Here is a 17,421-nt window from a genome sequence, read left to right as displayed (position 1 = left end):
TTTCACTGTGCGAATCTGGGTTTGGCCTAAACCTGATGTTCCAAATCCTCCTCTGTTCCCACACAGTGGAAACACTGGAGTCATTCACTGCAGCCACAGTTCACTGCCAGTAGTGCAGTTTCTCTCTAAAACCCAGAGCAGGATGAAGTCATACACATGACATCATGCCTCTGGCATGTGCAAACACTCTGTAAAACTGGATCTGATTAAAGGGTGCGCATACGTACACTGAGTACCTGCCAAACCAAAACGCTCATCTATCAGTCATTATATATAAATGTACCGTCTGAACTTGAGGTCTGGCCACAACCAGTTCTAATCCTCAGTGGTTTCGTGTGCGCAGTTTTTTTTTTTTTACTCATGCTAGCGTCTGTTGCTCAGACAACCTGCTAAACTAATGACATTCCTGCCAGCCTCAGCTTTACTGCACATGTAGCACTGCTCTTTCTATCGAAATGCACAAGATATCTACAATATAGTCAAGCGTGAAGTTACATAGATGGCTTTTATGAGAAACAGCAATTTGACATTTAATTTTTAGCACAAGGTTCCCATACATGAAATACTGTGGATCTTTTAGAAACATTTTGAGGCCTTGTTCAGCAAATGAAGTCTGTCCTATTGGTCAACTACAATTTGCACGACAACTGAGAAAACTCCATCTGCTGATGACACTCAAGATTTGAAATCTATGGACCTTGTGCAGGTTTTTTTTTATTTTTACAGAATATAGAGTGTTATTTTGTCTAGTTCATGAACTATTCATGCAATGTTAAACAGGTTTAAAGAAATGCAAAAAAGGGCACATTGAGTATGTAAAAACATTTATTGTTGAGGATATCGTATATTCAGCAGTGCATTTTACCAGTCTTGTGGTTTTATAATAGTACATAGTTTTATGTCGAGTCAAAAACTGTTTGGTCGAAACTTGAAACTTCAAAGTGTGAGAGTGTGTGTGCACACGCATGTTCACTTTGCATTTTGAGATGGCATTTTACAATGAATATACATATTATGAATTAAAGAATATTTGTATTAAGCCCAGGCAAATAAGCACTTTTCCACTTTAGCTGACTGTCCACCAGCAAAGCACAGTAATGTGAAAACAAAAAGGTCCAAGAAGAAACACGAGTAGATATGACCGTGGACAAAGTACAGAGATATAAAAACCCAACGTACTGAACTCAGCCGTTACAACTCTTGTCCAAGGAATGTGAGGCCGTTAGGAGGAAAGAACAATTTTGGGTCAATAGAAACATGATGTTCACAAGTGATTTCATGCCAGCATATTGTTCCTATTACACAAAAAAATAGAATATACAGTACAAGTTTCAAGTAATCCTAAATTAGTCTTCTTAAACCCATTGCAAGCAGGTCAGTGTACCTCAGGAAGTTCAGTTTGAAGCCCGCATAGCATGTTGTTATCTGTTACATGATAAATGACATGCTACTGCTGAGATACTGCGCACAGCGACTGAGTTTAAGGTGAAAATAAAGAAGTCGTTCTATCTAGCTCATAGAAACATTAGTAGTCCTGGGAAGAAAAACAGAAAAAGTGTTTGCCGACTCCTCCTCACATCTCAGTGAACTACTTGTTGAACATTGTGCTGTAAATGGCCCCCAACAATGGAAATAATACAAAATGTAATGGCATGACGTGATCTAGATTTGTTTCCATGTTTGCTGCGAGGAAATGACTGAAACCTGAAGCGATAACCATCTCGTTACATATTGATACTGTGAGCACTGCTTGTGTTAGTCTTTGGCATGGTGAAGCATCAGAGAAACCCTGTGTGTGGTGCAGACATTTACAACCGCAGGTCAAAGCCTCCTCAGTCTAGACGCAAATTAATATCTTGTTATTTTTACAGTACAATCCCAATTTAACTTGATCCGAAATACCAAGACCTAGTTATAATTTCCTGTTAAGGGACAAAAGTGATCAGAAAAAACATCAGATTTTGAACCGTATGAAAACAAGATGTTTAGTTAGAATAAAACGGTTTAAAACATAATTCCACATGGGAGGGTGAGCCAGCATCTGATCTGAGGCCAGCACAAACTCAACCGTTAAACACACAGGTCAAGCTGGCTTGAAGGCAACCCTAATAAATGGTGGCCTGATCACATGGTGACTGATGTTACCGTATGACTGACGGACCCTCACCATTCTGCCAGTAAGCTGTGGTTCTAACAGACTGGTCTGACTTTGCCATCACGTCACTTTCTGATGCTGAAGTCAACATCAACTGTCGCGCCGTCTCTATCGTTCTAATGTCAAATTCTGCTTTCAGTACAGGTATTCCACTGGGAGCTTAGGCCTCAAACTACACTGTATACAGGGCTCCCTCATTGTTAGTTATCGTTTCAACAGAGCTGTTATTGTTGTGTCCGTTACTTGGTAATGTGCATGATTATTCCACATTATTATAGCGTAGTAGAAAAAAAAAGAAATGAAAAGTCTGGACAGATCACATAAAGGCTCCAAAAAAAATGAAATTACTAAAAGCTAAATCAGATTTACACCTTCAATTACAATACAATAATAAACATAAGTATGAACATGTGAATGGGGGAGGGCAATTCCAGTTATTTCCCTTCTTCTCAGATGTATGTTCCGGTTGAGGGCGCCTTGCCCCACAGTTTGGCACAAGACTTAAGTTTCCACACAGTGAGATGAGACCAGGGCATTGGCTGAAATTACTCCACATGGTGAGATGAAACAAGAGGATTGGCTGCGAGGCAGGCGGGCTCCGTCCCTACTGGTCTGCTTCCACTCGCCTCTTGCGGACTGAAGAGGAAACGTACAATGAAAAAAAGGAAAAAGCATAACTTTTACTTTTTCTCCACAACAGATTGACAGAGAAAAGAATAAACAACTGCAAACATGCAACACAACCTACACAGGCCTGTTAGTTTATCAGGAAAACACTAAGTGACTCCTCATGAGCTAAGCGGTCGAAGTTTAGACTCATTTCAACAGCGTGTGTCAGCATGTGCAGAAAAACAGGAAGTGAGATGTCGTCACCCTCGAAGCTGCGTGATTACACCATGTCAATGTCCGTACTGTTAATTCATTCCAACACTTTGATGCACTGGCACACGTTGATTCACACTCATGCATCAGACCTGTGCTACCTCGACTGACAAGACGGGGAGCTAAAAGAGAGCAAAGGCTCGTCACTGTGGACTGACGTCTTGTGGAAAAACAACATTGTAGAGACAGATGACCTGCAGAGATGTTGGAATTGTTATGACTCAGTCTTCTAAAGAGAGGGGGATAGCAGGTGGAAAGATAACATAATAGGCAACAAGTCACCCAATTTTTGCAAGTTTAAACAAACGTGTGTATGTGTGTGTGTCAGTCATACCGAGGTCGTTGTTCTTGGTGATAGCTGCGCCAGCTCTGGAGCGAGGTCCTTGCTGGGTGAAGTGGTAGCCAAACTTTACTATGCTGTTGTTCTCTTCCAACATCTTAGCAATCTCCATCTCCACGGTAGTGCCCAGCTGCTGCCTCTAAACAAACAAACACACATGCACACACTTCACTTTGGTTTAAAGACAGTAAGGTTAGACTGATTTAAGCGATGACAGCCATATGAGAAAGGTGACCAAACTAGGGCCCTTCTTAACAACGCAAAAGGCCAAGAAATTGATTTCTCCGTTCTCTAGTAGAGGGTTGGACTATTGTGATGCCATCTTTACTGGCCTACCAAACTAGGCTGATAGGAAAACATCTGCTAGTTGAGAACTCTGCCACCAGACATTCAACAGCTCGGGAAAGAAAGCACATGGCTCCCCATTTCTTTTAAAATTGATTTTACAGTTATTTTACTGACAGACAAAGCTCTTAATCATAAAGCACCTTCTTACATGAAATACTTATTAACTCCTCATCAACCAAGAAGAGTTCCCTGAAGCTGGTATTTTAACTGCTCCAAAAGTAGCCCACAAAACTCTAGATTTTTATTGGATCATTTATTCTATTTTGAAGAACTTTTTAATTCTCTGTACGTTGTTTCCAATGCCAAGCTGAATTTTATGCATGAAAGGTGCAATACAAATCAAGTTATTACGACCAGAACTTGTTTCACAGGGAAATGGTTGAACTTGTTTTCCACTACTGGAAACACTCAACCCACATTTTATTCAGGCAGTGGTTTGTGTTGGTTGGCATTTTCTCCAACACAACAGAAACATGTTTGACTTCTTTTGGCTCTGTGAAACCGCTGCTTTGGTCATAAGTTGCTTGTAATCAGATACACTAACTCTGGATGAAAAAATAAGAATACAAAAGATATTTTATCATCTTTTTTTTTTTAACTACATGAATATTTTCAGAAGAGCAACTGGTACCTGGTTGTCTATCTTGATCTCTGTGAGGGTGTCATTGTCTCGCAATGCATCAACCAAAGCCTGCACACCGGCACCGGTGATAAAGTTGGACTCCAAGTTCAAACTTTGCAACGTCTTATTCTCTCGTAGCATTTCACCGAACACCTGAGAGGAGGAAATAAAGCAAGGTTGTAAATATGGAGTTGTCAGATGTCAACAAAAGCCCACAAGCCACTCCCTCTCACCACAGCAATTGGGTCGTTACTCCGTGTTGCTGCCAGGCTAAATTTCTTGACGTTTGTGTTCTTCTCCATGGCTTTAGCGAAGTCCTTCAGCGTGGGTATTGGAATGTTCTGGAAAACCAACAAAGACACACCGTGATCAGTCCAGGAGTAGACAAGCATACGCACACTCTGGCACTCTGAGAGCTTGTGTTTCTGTGTACCTTAATGTTGTTGAGGTTAACCTCTGTTAGGGAGCTATCATTGCTTTTTATCCGCTGCAGAGTGTCGTCTACATTGGTGGGATTGGGAGGCTCATCAAACACTGGGTTCATCTTCTCCCCTTTAATCACATCTAGAAAGGACGCACAGGCAGAGGTAAAAAATACTGATCCAAATCCAGAGTTAATGAGCCTGAGAACAAGATGTAGTTCATGGAAAGGTAGTGCCCCTGCCCTTGTACTAGTCAAATGACCACTGGAAACCTGTTCAACTTCATTTCAATGGATAACTTGAATTACTTGAATTAACTCTGAATGGACTCACTGTTGAAACCGTCTTTCGATGCATCATATGTCTGGCTGCTGGTGACCAGCGTGTGAACACCCAGGATCGCTACAAAACAAAATCAAACCATCGACTTAGCAGCTGTGGTGAGGAATCGGTGTAAACGCATGTGCTCTTCAGGGATCAGGGAATGAAAGATCAAAATCTAGACACCATAGGAGACAGGTTATTTTGCTCAGAAAGCCCATTCCCCCTTTCATTCTCCCTTTAACTGGCATTAAAAGACGCAGCTCTGCGTAGGACAGTGGAGTGAAAGGAGCTTCTGGGCTCAGACAAACTGTTGTTCCACAACTACAACAACTTCCTCTTCAAAGAAACCTTCATACTGAGGAAGACTTTTAAGCTTTCTCAAACTAGTATTATTCATTCTTACCTGCTAGATCACACAGTTCTGTATCTGTGGCACTGGATAGGGCTTCCTCTAATTCTGGGTCCAGGGTTGTGATTTCTTCTTGGCGCGTTTCTATCGGTTTCAGCTTCGGAACAAATGCTTTACCTTTGGAGAAAGAAGGAATGGAGGATTTATTTACTCAAAGAAGATGATTCAGCCCTCATAAAAATAGGCAGGCAATGAATGAATTGAATGTCAAAACAGACAGAAGAAACAGATGCACGGGTGAAGGTTTTATGAGACATTACACAACTTCCAATTTCCATTAAAAAAAAGTCCAACTGTTACTTGTCGGTTATTGTGACTTGTTGTTTTTCTTCAGTAATTCATATCCTCTTGCCTTGAGCAACAATCATGAGACAAATGATGACTAAAAAATGCTGTGTGAGTTTGTGCATGTGCCTGCAAGTAAATGGACACAGTCCCAGGTAAAGTAACTGCGTACACCCACTCCCGTATATACATTGGTTATTTAATTCCCTTAAATGTTTTTTGCTTTCTTGCGTTGCACAGAGAAATCAACACAGATTAATAACTGTTGGTAAATTTGACAACATCCTAATTAAGTCCAAAGTGATTGAATGTAACATAATAACAATGCAATATTGTTGTTTAGGCCAGTTTATAGTAATGGTAATGTGTCTGACAAGGAATTCAAGTTGGAGAAACAGAAATATGCTGTTTAAATAAGTCCAGGCCTCCTGCTACTTTACACAGCATGACAGTCTGACAAGTTTGGCATTGCCATAGTAACCTATCTTAGAGAAAAAACGGAAAGAAAGAAGGAAGTTATGGAACAATAACCGGAGTCTAATCTAAACTGTGCTGTCGGGGCAACACACACTTGCACTTGATGGAAAGACCAGACCAGTGGGTGCCATTTGTTTCTATCTGCCTGTCTCCCGAAACAAAAACACCCCGAGAACAGACCCCCTCCCCCTTCCAAGTCAGTCAAGCCAGTCTTATTCTTCAAACTGGGAGCTCTGGCACTTCCTGAAAGCCAGTAAACAGTAAGGTACAGTCATTAGGCAGCATCCTGTGCCAGTCCCTCTGGAGCGACATTTAGGCCGTCAGAGGACAAGAAAAAATTGACGTCTTGTCAGCTGTATGATTCCAAAGGAGCATATACCAAGTCTGTCAAAAATCACATAATAGTTGTAACTCATAATTGTAATACATCATCATGATACGACCGGCATAAAACCAAATATGAAGTCCATAAAAATACAGCCGAATTAGTGGGAACTGAGCTTGTTTCTCGGCTATGAGCCGGTCCCATTTTAGGGTGATGGAAGACGACACCCGACGTGTGTTCTGTAGGTCCTGTGTACTCGTAACATAAACCTTTAGTCCAGTCTACTTAATAACTTAGTTTTGTTCACTGTCACTGCAGAAAACCCGCTTCACACAGACAGGATGTTGGAAATGGAAGCAGGCTTTTTTGGCGATCTCAAGATAATCTGCCTTGATTTTAGTTGAAATGTACTTTTAAGGCCACCGTCAGTCACCCATTTTTGCTCGCTTGTGGGTTTAATCTTTAGGGCTAACGTATCACAGAGGAATCTCTAATGCACAGACTAACGTATCCGGTCATTTTTCCAAATAAAAATCTATCCGACCTTGATTATCAATCAACATTTTTTTCATTCATTCTTTCTTTGTGGCCTGGTACCGAGAGACACACCAACCGGTACACGGCCGTGGCCCGATGGTTGGGGACCGCTGTTTGAAACTATCATTACACCTTGAGCAATACATTTGCAGTAACTAATTAATGGCTTTTGCTGTACGAGTTCAGTTACACATGACTACCGGATGCCAACCATAACCTCCACAAACACAACGTTTAACTGACATGAACAGAAGCATGCTCTAATTTAGTAATAAATATGTGCAGATACATGTTGAGTAAAGTCAACCGTGCCTATTTAAAACCTCCACTGAAAAATACAACGTATACACCTTTCCCTCCAGTCGCAACTTTTTTATTTGAATAATGTTGCCAAAACCTCAGGAAATCAAGGACTAACAGATGAATGGATTATAGAATGATTAAGAAAATCAGACCCAATATAATAACGTCCAAGTGGTTAAAAGTCTGCAATGGTTGGCAACACACACACACACACATACACACACACACCAGGGGGTTGAGTTTAACAAGGGGAAGAGAATCCGCTACATTCCACAGAACCACCACAGTGATTTGAGTTTTCCATGTTGTCATAGAGCGTGCACACTCATGCACACACACAGTATAATAATTCCTAACAGGCCAGGGGGGAAATGTCTGCTCCATATTTCCTCTCCACTGACAGAGTAACTTTCAGATTTCCTGAAATCCAACAAAAGCAATTCCTCTGGACAATAATTTCAACCTGGTAATGTTTCTACTTGACCTATTTTTTTATTCCTGTGTTACGCTGTCTAATAAAACATCTTCCTTTTTCTCTCTTCGAAAAAATGACTAAGGTTATCACAACTATGTCTTACGACCTGATTGAACACAACTGGTTTCTCTGGAGAAGATCAGGTTAGTTCTGTTACAGCAACATCGATCCCATCCGGATGAACAGCTGGTGTTTCTTTCTGTGAGAAATGTCCTGCCACATGACATCTACCGAGTTGTGACAAAAGACAATTTCATTCCCCTTTTGGGCATCGCAGACTGTTCCAAGGCCTTGGGTCTTTTCACTACTTCAATTCCAAAACTAAAAAAAGCCTGATTATATAACTGCGAGTATAAAAACTTCATTCAACTGCTGCTATAGAAACTATGTGTATTGTTACAGACATTAGACAACGCTCCACAGCTGGACTTACAATATGCACCTCTGCACGCATCGTGGCCATTCAAATAAGGCTTTTGGCTTTAATTTGCATGGATTTATCTGAAAAAAATCTCATCCTGAGCACAAGGTTTAGTAATGTCTAGTGTACTAACTGAACTATACTATCCTCAATATACAGAGGGACTCGTTGACACTCTCTACCTCGAGTCCCCTGGTACAAACACACCTCCCCCACACTGCTGTATGTTGCATAAGAGCAGACAGGCATTAATAATACCTGCCTAAGACAGCAGAACAGTAATTACTGCTGTGTGTTTATCCTACTGATACAGACACTTCAACCCACAAGTAAACACATCCCCAACAGGTGACAGCGCCGCACTAAAGATATTCTAAATGAGCGTTGGGCATAGGTAACAATGTTTAACATCTTTACCCACCCTAGCTGAAGAGAAACACTTAACATAGTCTATATTGACTTTTACATGACCTATAGGAATTGAGTTTCATTCAAAGTACTTTAAACAGATATTTTGCATTTTCATTTTTAGTTAAGAGGAGGTTTTAAAATGGTAAATACTCAGGTTGGAAAGACGGTGTATACAAACACACACCTTTTCTCTCCCCAGTGAAGGGCAGTATGTCCTCTCGGTCCTTGTACTCCATGGCTTCCTTCTCCAGGTATTTCAGAAGGCCGTCCCTGTCAAATGACCCTGTATCTTGCTTAACCGTCTGGTCCTTCTGACGCAAGCCCGCTGGGAGAAGAGCATGCTGCGGAGAGGAGACGAGGAGACACATTAGACCTGTCAAATAAAGTATACTTTAATACACTCACTATTGACATAGATAAGTAGTAATATGGGTACATTATCACATTATTTTTGAATATGTTTAAAATATGGGTCTGCCTTCTATATGATGAACAAAATATCCATTCATCCAATTATTTGAACTATAAATGCATGCAGCCCAATCTGGACTCGTGTCAGTTTCTCTTTCAAGGTAGATGCACTATCACTTAATGACAGCTAAATGTATTGAAACAGACATCATTTTTCATCATTATGTACTGGGCAACAGGTCTAGACTGTCTTTAACTTTACAAATGCCAGTTTACTCCGTATTTTCAGGTCTGTGTAGTAGTTGGGATCAATGACAGATGTAGGAGCTTGAGAGGCACCTGGGATATAGAGCTGAAATACAGGTTCCTCTAAACAGGACAGGAAGTAAACATACTAGGAACCTGCTAAACTTGATGCATGTGAACTAAAACCACACACCTTCAAACACCTCCATCCACGACAAAGCTGCGATAAATTGTGGACTATTTGTTATCTAAACTTGAGAGACCTGAACAATGCTGTGAAAGTTCTGAAAAACTTGTCTCACCAGCCTGTTTTTAACCTAAACTAAATGCAGTGCTTGTTTTTGTGAACATAGCAAATTCTCCTTTTAATATTTAATTACATGAGATCTAAAAAACATTGTATTTCCCCACCGTTTCCTGTGGACCCCTAGTGTGGTGATTTATCTCACTGGGTTTGGATGGAAATTAAATAAAACGCCCAGGCGCCAGGGAGGGATTTCATTATACTCTCCCGAGTTCTACTCACAAATAAACACACAAACACTTGGCAGCCTGCTGACAGAGAGAGATGCAGATGTGACTCCCCTTCAAACTATGTTCCCAGCCATGGAGGCCGGTGGACTGGGAGTTGTTGTTGGAGGATGCAAAAGAAAATGGGTGATGTTCAATATATCCCAGGAAATAAAGATATTATTATGTGGTATATTTTTTTCTTTTGGGAAAACTTGAGCATATTTAACATTGTTGTGTTCCTTAATTGAGAATTAATTGGCTGCAAAGATTACATTTGAGTGGATAAAATATTTTAAGTAATATGTTTTTTTTAATTATTTTTAAATATGTCCTTTGCCAATAAATCCCTTTGCCACAGAACTCCCTCCCACTAAAGCCCCCACTGAGTCCTGACCTCAGGGTCCATCTCTTCCAGTGCTGTCTCCAGCTGTTTGAGCTCCTCCGCCGACAGTTTGTTGAGGATTTCATCTTCGTCGAGGTCCTTGTACTTCTCCAGGTCCTTCTTGAATGACAACGCCATGGTGCCAGCTATGGCTTGCTAAGCAACACTGAACAGCAGATCAATGCCACAACGTTCCCTCTCAGGTTCACTGCTCCTGAGGACCAACACAACACACACAAGCAAAACATTCATGATGATGGGGCATAGGATGCTTGTGAATTTACTTGACTTGATCTCACTTGACTAAATCAATGTATCTAAATTGAAATAAATAAATATTTATTTTAAATCTCATCTCTGTAAAACAATAGTTGATGATGATAATGAGGCCTCACAATGATGCAACAGACAGCTGGAGCAAAGAAAGAACTTTCTCAGGCAACAAATCATCTGACCACTGCTATGAGGCTCACCAACAATTATGTTCAACACCATACCTTTTGTGCTGTATTGTAAAATAAAAAAAGAACAATTTCACAAAAGAAGCATCTTCCTTCTGAATGAAAATGGTAGGTTTGCATTTTATACTAGGGACTAAGGGCCAAGAAATAAAGTCAACTTCAAAATACAAGCGTAAACTCTGAGTAGATGCAACACAGTAAAGATTCAATAAAGCTCAGATAAGTGAATGAGTGATGGAGTAAGTGAGTACCCTGTCAAACTAAATGAAGAGCCTTTGGTTTCCTCTCCCACGCTATGGATGACCACTAAATGACCTCATGATTTCCAGATTCCCTGCAGGACTCCACAGATGGCCTTAGTCCTAATCACTCTCACACACGCTGAACTGTAAACACACTTAAACTCAAGAATCTACTTTCCCAAATGGCTTGCTCAAGCTATTGTGAAAGAATATATAAACGTTTGTGTAAATACAGACAATAGAAGTATTATTTACTTGCAGGAACTCATTCCAGCAAAGGAAAAAAAAAGTACTTGTTCTTCAACTCTTCAATGTTTAGTCAAAGATTCTTTAAACTGTTAGTGCCACTTCTCTGGTGCTGCCTGAGTGATTTCTCTCGTTTAAAGGAATTCCCCCAGAGTCTGACACTTTCTGTGTCTCTCCCAATGTTCAATTCTCAACAATCCAGCTCTGTCTTGGATTAATTCTTCCCCTGACCTAGTTCATTACACCTACACAACCACTCACATTTACTTCTGATTATTGTGAGAGTCATAGCAGGGACATTTGCATGCCTGAGAGCGAACAGATGAAGCAGGGGTTCAAATGTCAGCGCCGATGACTTAAATAAAAGCCCGAATTAAAACCTAAATAAACACAAAACACAAAAAAAACATCAGGGTGTTAAAAAAAAGTGAATAAAACTTACAAATAAAAAAATAATACATAACAAATAAAAGTAAAATAATCAATATTTGTTCTGAACCATGACCACAGCACTAGCAGGTTGCGTCTACAACAGCAGGATTGGATTCGCATGACATCTGGTCATAGATGTTTCTGGAAACATTGTTCACAATAAACACTGAGATGTCCAGGGGCATCAAAACACATGGAGGCTTTACTGTGATTGAGTGAACATTAAGGCTTTGATGTATACTGCCAAAAAGCCCTCACATCCAGGTCCCACAGCTTTTATTTCTTTCCACACCAGATAAATATTTGCCAGCTAGTGAGAATGTATGAAAAGATTGGTCTTGCATAAGGAGTTTGATTTATGACTTTCTTTCCTCCCTATTTTGGATAAATCACCCAGACTAATTCTAAAAATGTGCAGAAGGAAATAATGAGATAACATATGTAGCCAGGATCTGGAAAAAGCAGAGACCGAAGCCTGAGATAAATAAGAGTTAAGTCGCACACACGCACAATCCACACATACACAAACACACATAATGCTCTAATAACAAGATTAGCACAGAATAACACCATTTACTGGATGAGCCTTCTTCTTCTCAAAAACTATTTTCCACTTCAATGAGATGTAATTCAAGATATTTAAAACAGCCATCGTTTACAGTATGTTTGTGCGTGTGGACAGAGGAGTAATGGAGCATGCCGACATGGATAATCATGGCACTGAGAAGATCCATTAGTCCAATCTGATTGATTCCTTTCTCCCTCTCCTCTCTTCTAATCCTTCACGACAACAACAGATGGCTGAGAGCCAATAACACTGCAGCCCTGTACACTACCTCACACTGACCACTACACTCACGCTGGCTTTCGAACACAAACGTATCACTGAGGAATGCACAAAGGACAAAAACACAAAAATCATGAGTCAAGTTTACCTGACATGCTAGATGTTTAGTGATGAAGTTGAAGTGATAAAAACCTGGCCGATTTAAGAAAGTTCAAAATATGTAGTCACATTATATTTTAAATCTAACATGAAAGCAATTAATTAGAGTTGCACTGTGAGTTGGGCTAACAATCTGTTTCTCTTGGCTTCATTCATGGGAAAAATACTGACCACGTTCTTTTAGATATCCAAAAATAAAAAAAAGGGGAAAGTGAAATGTAAAACATCTGTTTCCATCTCATTCATCTCCACCACCCCAAACAAAATCAGTTTTTAAGGGAAATGTTCTAAGGTGTTTCAGATCAAATTCTGAGGCTTCTTCTTCGGCTGACAGACAAACTGTAAAAAAAAAAAAATTATTTAAAAAAAAAATGCTTGGGCATTAAGTGTGTGACACAAGATCAGACATCATCTCATCTCTGGTTTATATCATATAACCAATAGCAGCCTTTTTTATTAAAAAACACACTGTCAAGTATTACTATTGAAATGCATATCCATGTCACTATTTCAGCTCGAAGGGGCTGAAACTGTGAGAAAAGGAGATGAACAGGAAGCACTGACTGGTTATTACATTATTATAGAGCCCCACCCCAGCAACACAGAGCAAGACTATAGTTAGAATGACCGAGCTCTGCCACCCATGGGACAGGAGTGTGCACTTCCTCCCACCTACTCTCCACAGTCTAATTCTCTACCCTTCCATCTCTCCACCTTGTAGTTACTCAGTTTTCCTTTACCCTATTTATCTTTCACCTCCCATGGGGCCTGGAAGTGTCCGAAATGATAGAAAACAGATGGAAGCGATAGATGGTCTGATCATTCTATCATTTAGGTATGTTCCCTGCAACACATTACAAATGTAAAAACAATAAGAAGATATGGCCGTCTAAAAAATGTGTTGTGTATGTCCATACAACTGCCAGACAGGAAGTGTTGTGTTTCTTAAACAAACACGCATGATTTCCCCCATTTTTCCCACACACCTTTCAGACCCACTGATTAAACTCATTTCAAGTTGTGCCTTGCCTTTCAGCTCAAAACGGACTTGTGGGGTCTGGATAAGGGCTGATGCAGGTTATGGAAAGGTTGCCATTGCCTTTTCATTTTTTTAAATAAAAAACAACATATGACAGGTGCTGTTTATTGCGGTGTGTGTTCACTACATTACACCGAAAGGTGAAACAAGGCACTCGTGGCACGGTTTTCCCTCCCCAGTGAAAAGTATGTATACAAACCCTATCTGAGGAGTCTGCTTATCTGCAATACGGCACTGCAGAGAGTGATACAGTAGGCTTAATCAACAAAAATGCTGTGTCAGCAGCAGTCACCATGATAGTCCACTCAGTTACCTGCTACACACCTTCAGGAGGGCCCCCTGTCTTCAGGCTTTGATGGTCAACCCCACTTCCCTTATAAACATACTTGGACCACACCCTTTCTTCACCATTGAGCCATGCTGGCAAAACTAGCTATGGAAACACCCAACACACAGTGTGAAACAGGTACAGTGACCTTGCACCCATCAAACAAGTAAAAAAGGACTGCTGGCCTGACCTTCTCGTGTGAGTCATCACGCCAAAAGTATGTCCTAAAGCGCTCGTCTTAGACAGACAGAAAACCACGGTATTGATGCCCTGTCTGTAAAATGCATCGTCAGCTTATAGGGATGGGCAACGGAGAATAAATGCGTCCTACTTTACAACAAGACACGCACACACACACAACAACAACAACCATACACAATACAACAACAAATATGAACCGATACAGATACCAGAATCATTAGAGGATACTTAGTACCGCGTTACAAGATACTACACTCTATAATATTACATAACCGAGCCAGACCAATACGGTTTTGTTCCTTCGGTGATACTTTAGCTGCAGCTAACTGAAGTAGTTTCACACATAGCTTGCGGGAACGGACGCTCACTCGCTCCTAACGTGTTTGCGAGTATCACTCTGACAGTAAATACGTAGCGAGTGGTTAGAGGAAGACAATGTGCCACACGTTAGCGGCACATAAAGTGCCGGACCCGGCACTTTATGAGACACTCACTTTGGAAACTCAGCTCGCGTCACTTTTGTCTGCTGCATCAACTCCAACACCATGCGAAATAACATGTAGGTTAACAGTTAGCAGCAAGCAGCTAGCAGTCGACTCAAGTTGCTAGCCGTTTAACGTTAGCTAAACCACCATGTAACACACTATGGATAGCAAGTTTCCTAAATTCAAATCCTAAATCGCGAACCCCTTACTATATATGTCCTTACCTGTTAATGGGACCTAACTAAGGTGTCTCCAAATAATGCAAGTCTCCACACTGAACGCGATGTCTTCTGCGCTGGATTTCTCACTCACTCAGCCCAAGGGCGGTAACACAGGAAGGAGCCGGAGCACTCTCTGAGTGACGTGTGATTTAACCAATAGACAGAGAGTCTGCCACACCTAAGCCAATGGCGTATGTTAGTCCGCCCTTTTATCTGGAAGAACCGATCATATAATACAATGAAATAAGTGATCTACTGTCACTGGTTCAATAACAATACTGTTTCTTTTTTTTATTTACCAAACGTGCAGTTTGTTGTAGGTGACCATACAGAGTAATCACAATTATTATTGTATTATCTATTATAATTGAAAACATATTGATAGCAATTGCAATCTATACAACATATGACCCCATCTATCTTTAGACTCCACACCCACACACACCCACACACCCACACCCACATACACACACACACACACACACACACACACACACACACACACACACACACACACACACACACACACACACACACACACACACACACACACACACACACACATCAATATCCCAACAAAGCAAGAATCCCTCTTTCAGGATGAAAATAGATGCGTGTCATACACACAGAGTAGGTAGATTTGTAGAAAAGTGGTAAAACTACAATAGCATAGTCTGGGGATCAAGCAACTTTAATGTGCCGCCAAGTCAACTCCAAAATATCATAGAGAACTGGAAAGACAAAATGGGAACCTCAATTTTATATCTCTCTCCATCTGTCTTTCTATGCCTCTCTCACACAAATACACACAGTGCACACTAAAAACCTTACCTTAGCCTTGATTGTAAAGATCAAGGGGAGCTCATCCTCTCTGTACTACACTGTGTTACACAATAGTGGAGATAGAATTTCACGTACCCTCTCGGTTCACTCAATGTGTTCACTGTAACAAGATGCCTTGCATGTAACACTAAAACTTTGAGAAGAGATGTGGGTGCTGAAATCAGATGAACGATAGTATCCTAATCAACCAAATGGGTTGAAATATACTAAGAGGACATTTTAAAACCAGTTTAACACCAGAGAACGTCAGAAATTGTCTTCTAATATTGGTCAACCTCTTCAGTGTGTAGTGTGGCTCCATCTTTAGAAATAATCACAAATATATATTTATATATGATGTTTCAAAAATATTTTTTAAACACATACCACTTCATTTATGTTTCAAAAAGTTGTGTGAGGTGACACCATCTGGTGGTTGATAATGTGAGGGATTTGACATAGATGCAATATGAAAGTGAGTCCAGTAGGGGTCAGAACATAACTGACTGACTCATCATTGGAGACAATATTACCCAAGATCCTAGTCTCATGGTATTCACATTTCTATAACAGGAACTGACAGATAACCTCAATTCAACCTCTTCATCCAGACAAAAATTAAAATGAATTGCATTGCAATCCATAGACAGCAGGATAGCACTTTGTGTTTAACAACTTTTAACTTTTAAGCCACCACACACGAGAGAAATGCTCCTAACTGATTCACCTAGTCAACCTGGTTTATTTCCCATGAATTAAAGACTGAAATTAACTTCAGTTCATAACAAAACCACCAAGCCTGAAAAGTCTGAATGGCATAATCAGATGTGGCATATTGCCTCCTCAAAGACATGTACTGCTGGCAAGAGTGATATTGCATTGATTGCTGCAACATCTTTGCTCCAAAGACCTGTGGGTGCAGTTGGATCAGAGTCTTTATGGTCATGTTAACACATCAGTCAAGTTGCTCCTCCTGCACTTGTCATCTTGCCATTTCTGTCATTTGTTTGTGTTTGCTTATAAAAGATTGTGTCTGGTGATTTAAGAGGAGTTTTCAGATTCCTGTCTGCTAATAAAAGTTCCTGAATGCGTAAACCCAATATGAGTCAACTGAAGATGTCAATGTTTAAAAAAAATAATGAACTTTACTTAGAAACATTGGACCATTTTTGTTTTTCATTGCCTTGATATTCAAAGAAAAAAAGAAGCAAAAACATGAATAATAAACTGTTGTAAATCAAAAAGAGAGTTCTCACATTGAGAACAGCATTTAAAATGAATGCCTTCAGCTCCCTTCTTTATCTCTCTCTTTGTACTATTATATAAGTTTAATGACCTGATTTCTGTGGTGGAAATCTATCATAAGTGCTTTATTAGGGGTACCATTTCAATAATAATTGTTGATGTATGTTGAATTATTTTTCCTGGTCAGACCTCTGAACCATGTCTGTTGAAGAGCTCTGCCCATTCAATTAAATTATTCCAAGTTTCTGTTTAATAAATGCTTAAAGACATGTTTCACATCACATTTGTTTTCTCTAAAGGCGATTGATGAGGTTAATTACTTTCCATCAGAAAATGGAAGACAGCAACATCATGTATAGAGACTAATTAAATAAATGACTCATTCAGAGATCATCATTCTACTTGTTGCTTTCAGTATGTATTAGTTGGCAAGTAAGATTTCATGGCAAGACATCATGTGCCTTC

General features: G+C 40.1%; 1 protein-coding gene across 1 annotated transcript; it reads right to left on the bottom strand.

Moving 5' to 3' along the window:
• Positions 1-807: 807 nt before the first annotated feature.
• tmod2 (tropomodulin 2) lies at positions 808-14,989 on the bottom strand. Its single transcript, XM_068579086.1, has 10 exons — positions 14,893-14,989; positions 10,301-10,502; positions 8,921-9,077; positions 5,497-5,619; positions 5,103-5,171; positions 4,781-4,911; positions 4,581-4,688; positions 4,357-4,500; positions 3,372-3,516; positions 808-2,791 (listed from the first exon to the last, which is right to left on the bottom strand). Exons 2-10 carry the CDS (start codon positions 10,424-10,426, stop codon positions 2,760-2,762), a joined length of 1,035 nt encoding a protein of 344 aa, XP_068435187.1. The 5' UTR covers positions 10,427-10,502; positions 14,893-14,989; the 3' UTR covers positions 808-2,759.
• Between the last annotated feature and the right edge of the window lie 2,432 nt (positions 14,990-17,421).

The sequence above is a fragment of the Clinocottus analis genome, unplaced genomic scaffold (genome assembly GCF_023055335.1).
Source record: "Clinocottus analis isolate CAN_PGR_092001 unplaced genomic scaffold, fCliAna1.0.p SCAF_1, whole genome shotgun sequence".
Taxonomy (NCBI): Eukaryota; Metazoa; Chordata; class Actinopteri; order Perciformes; family Cottidae; genus Clinocottus; species Clinocottus analis.
Note: the sequence above shows the minus strand (reverse complement) of the source record. Positions and strands in the feature narration are given on the sequence as shown.

What these genes read in the sequence shown, in the direction of transcription:
- tmod2 (XM_068579086.1), bottom strand. Translation starts at nt 10,426, where the DNA reads ATGGCGTTGTCATTCAAGAAGGACCTGGAGAAGTACAAGGACCTCGAC. An exon ending in TTAACCTCAACAACATTAAG is followed by an intron (nt 4,689 to 4,780) that starts GTACACAGAAAC and finishes TTGGTTTTCCAG; the next exon opens with AACATTCCAATACCCACGCT. An exon ending in CACCAAGAACAACGACCTCG is followed by an intron (nt 2,792 to 3,371) that starts GTATGACTGACA and finishes TTTCCTCTTCAG; the next exon opens with TCCGCAAGAGGCGAGTGGAA.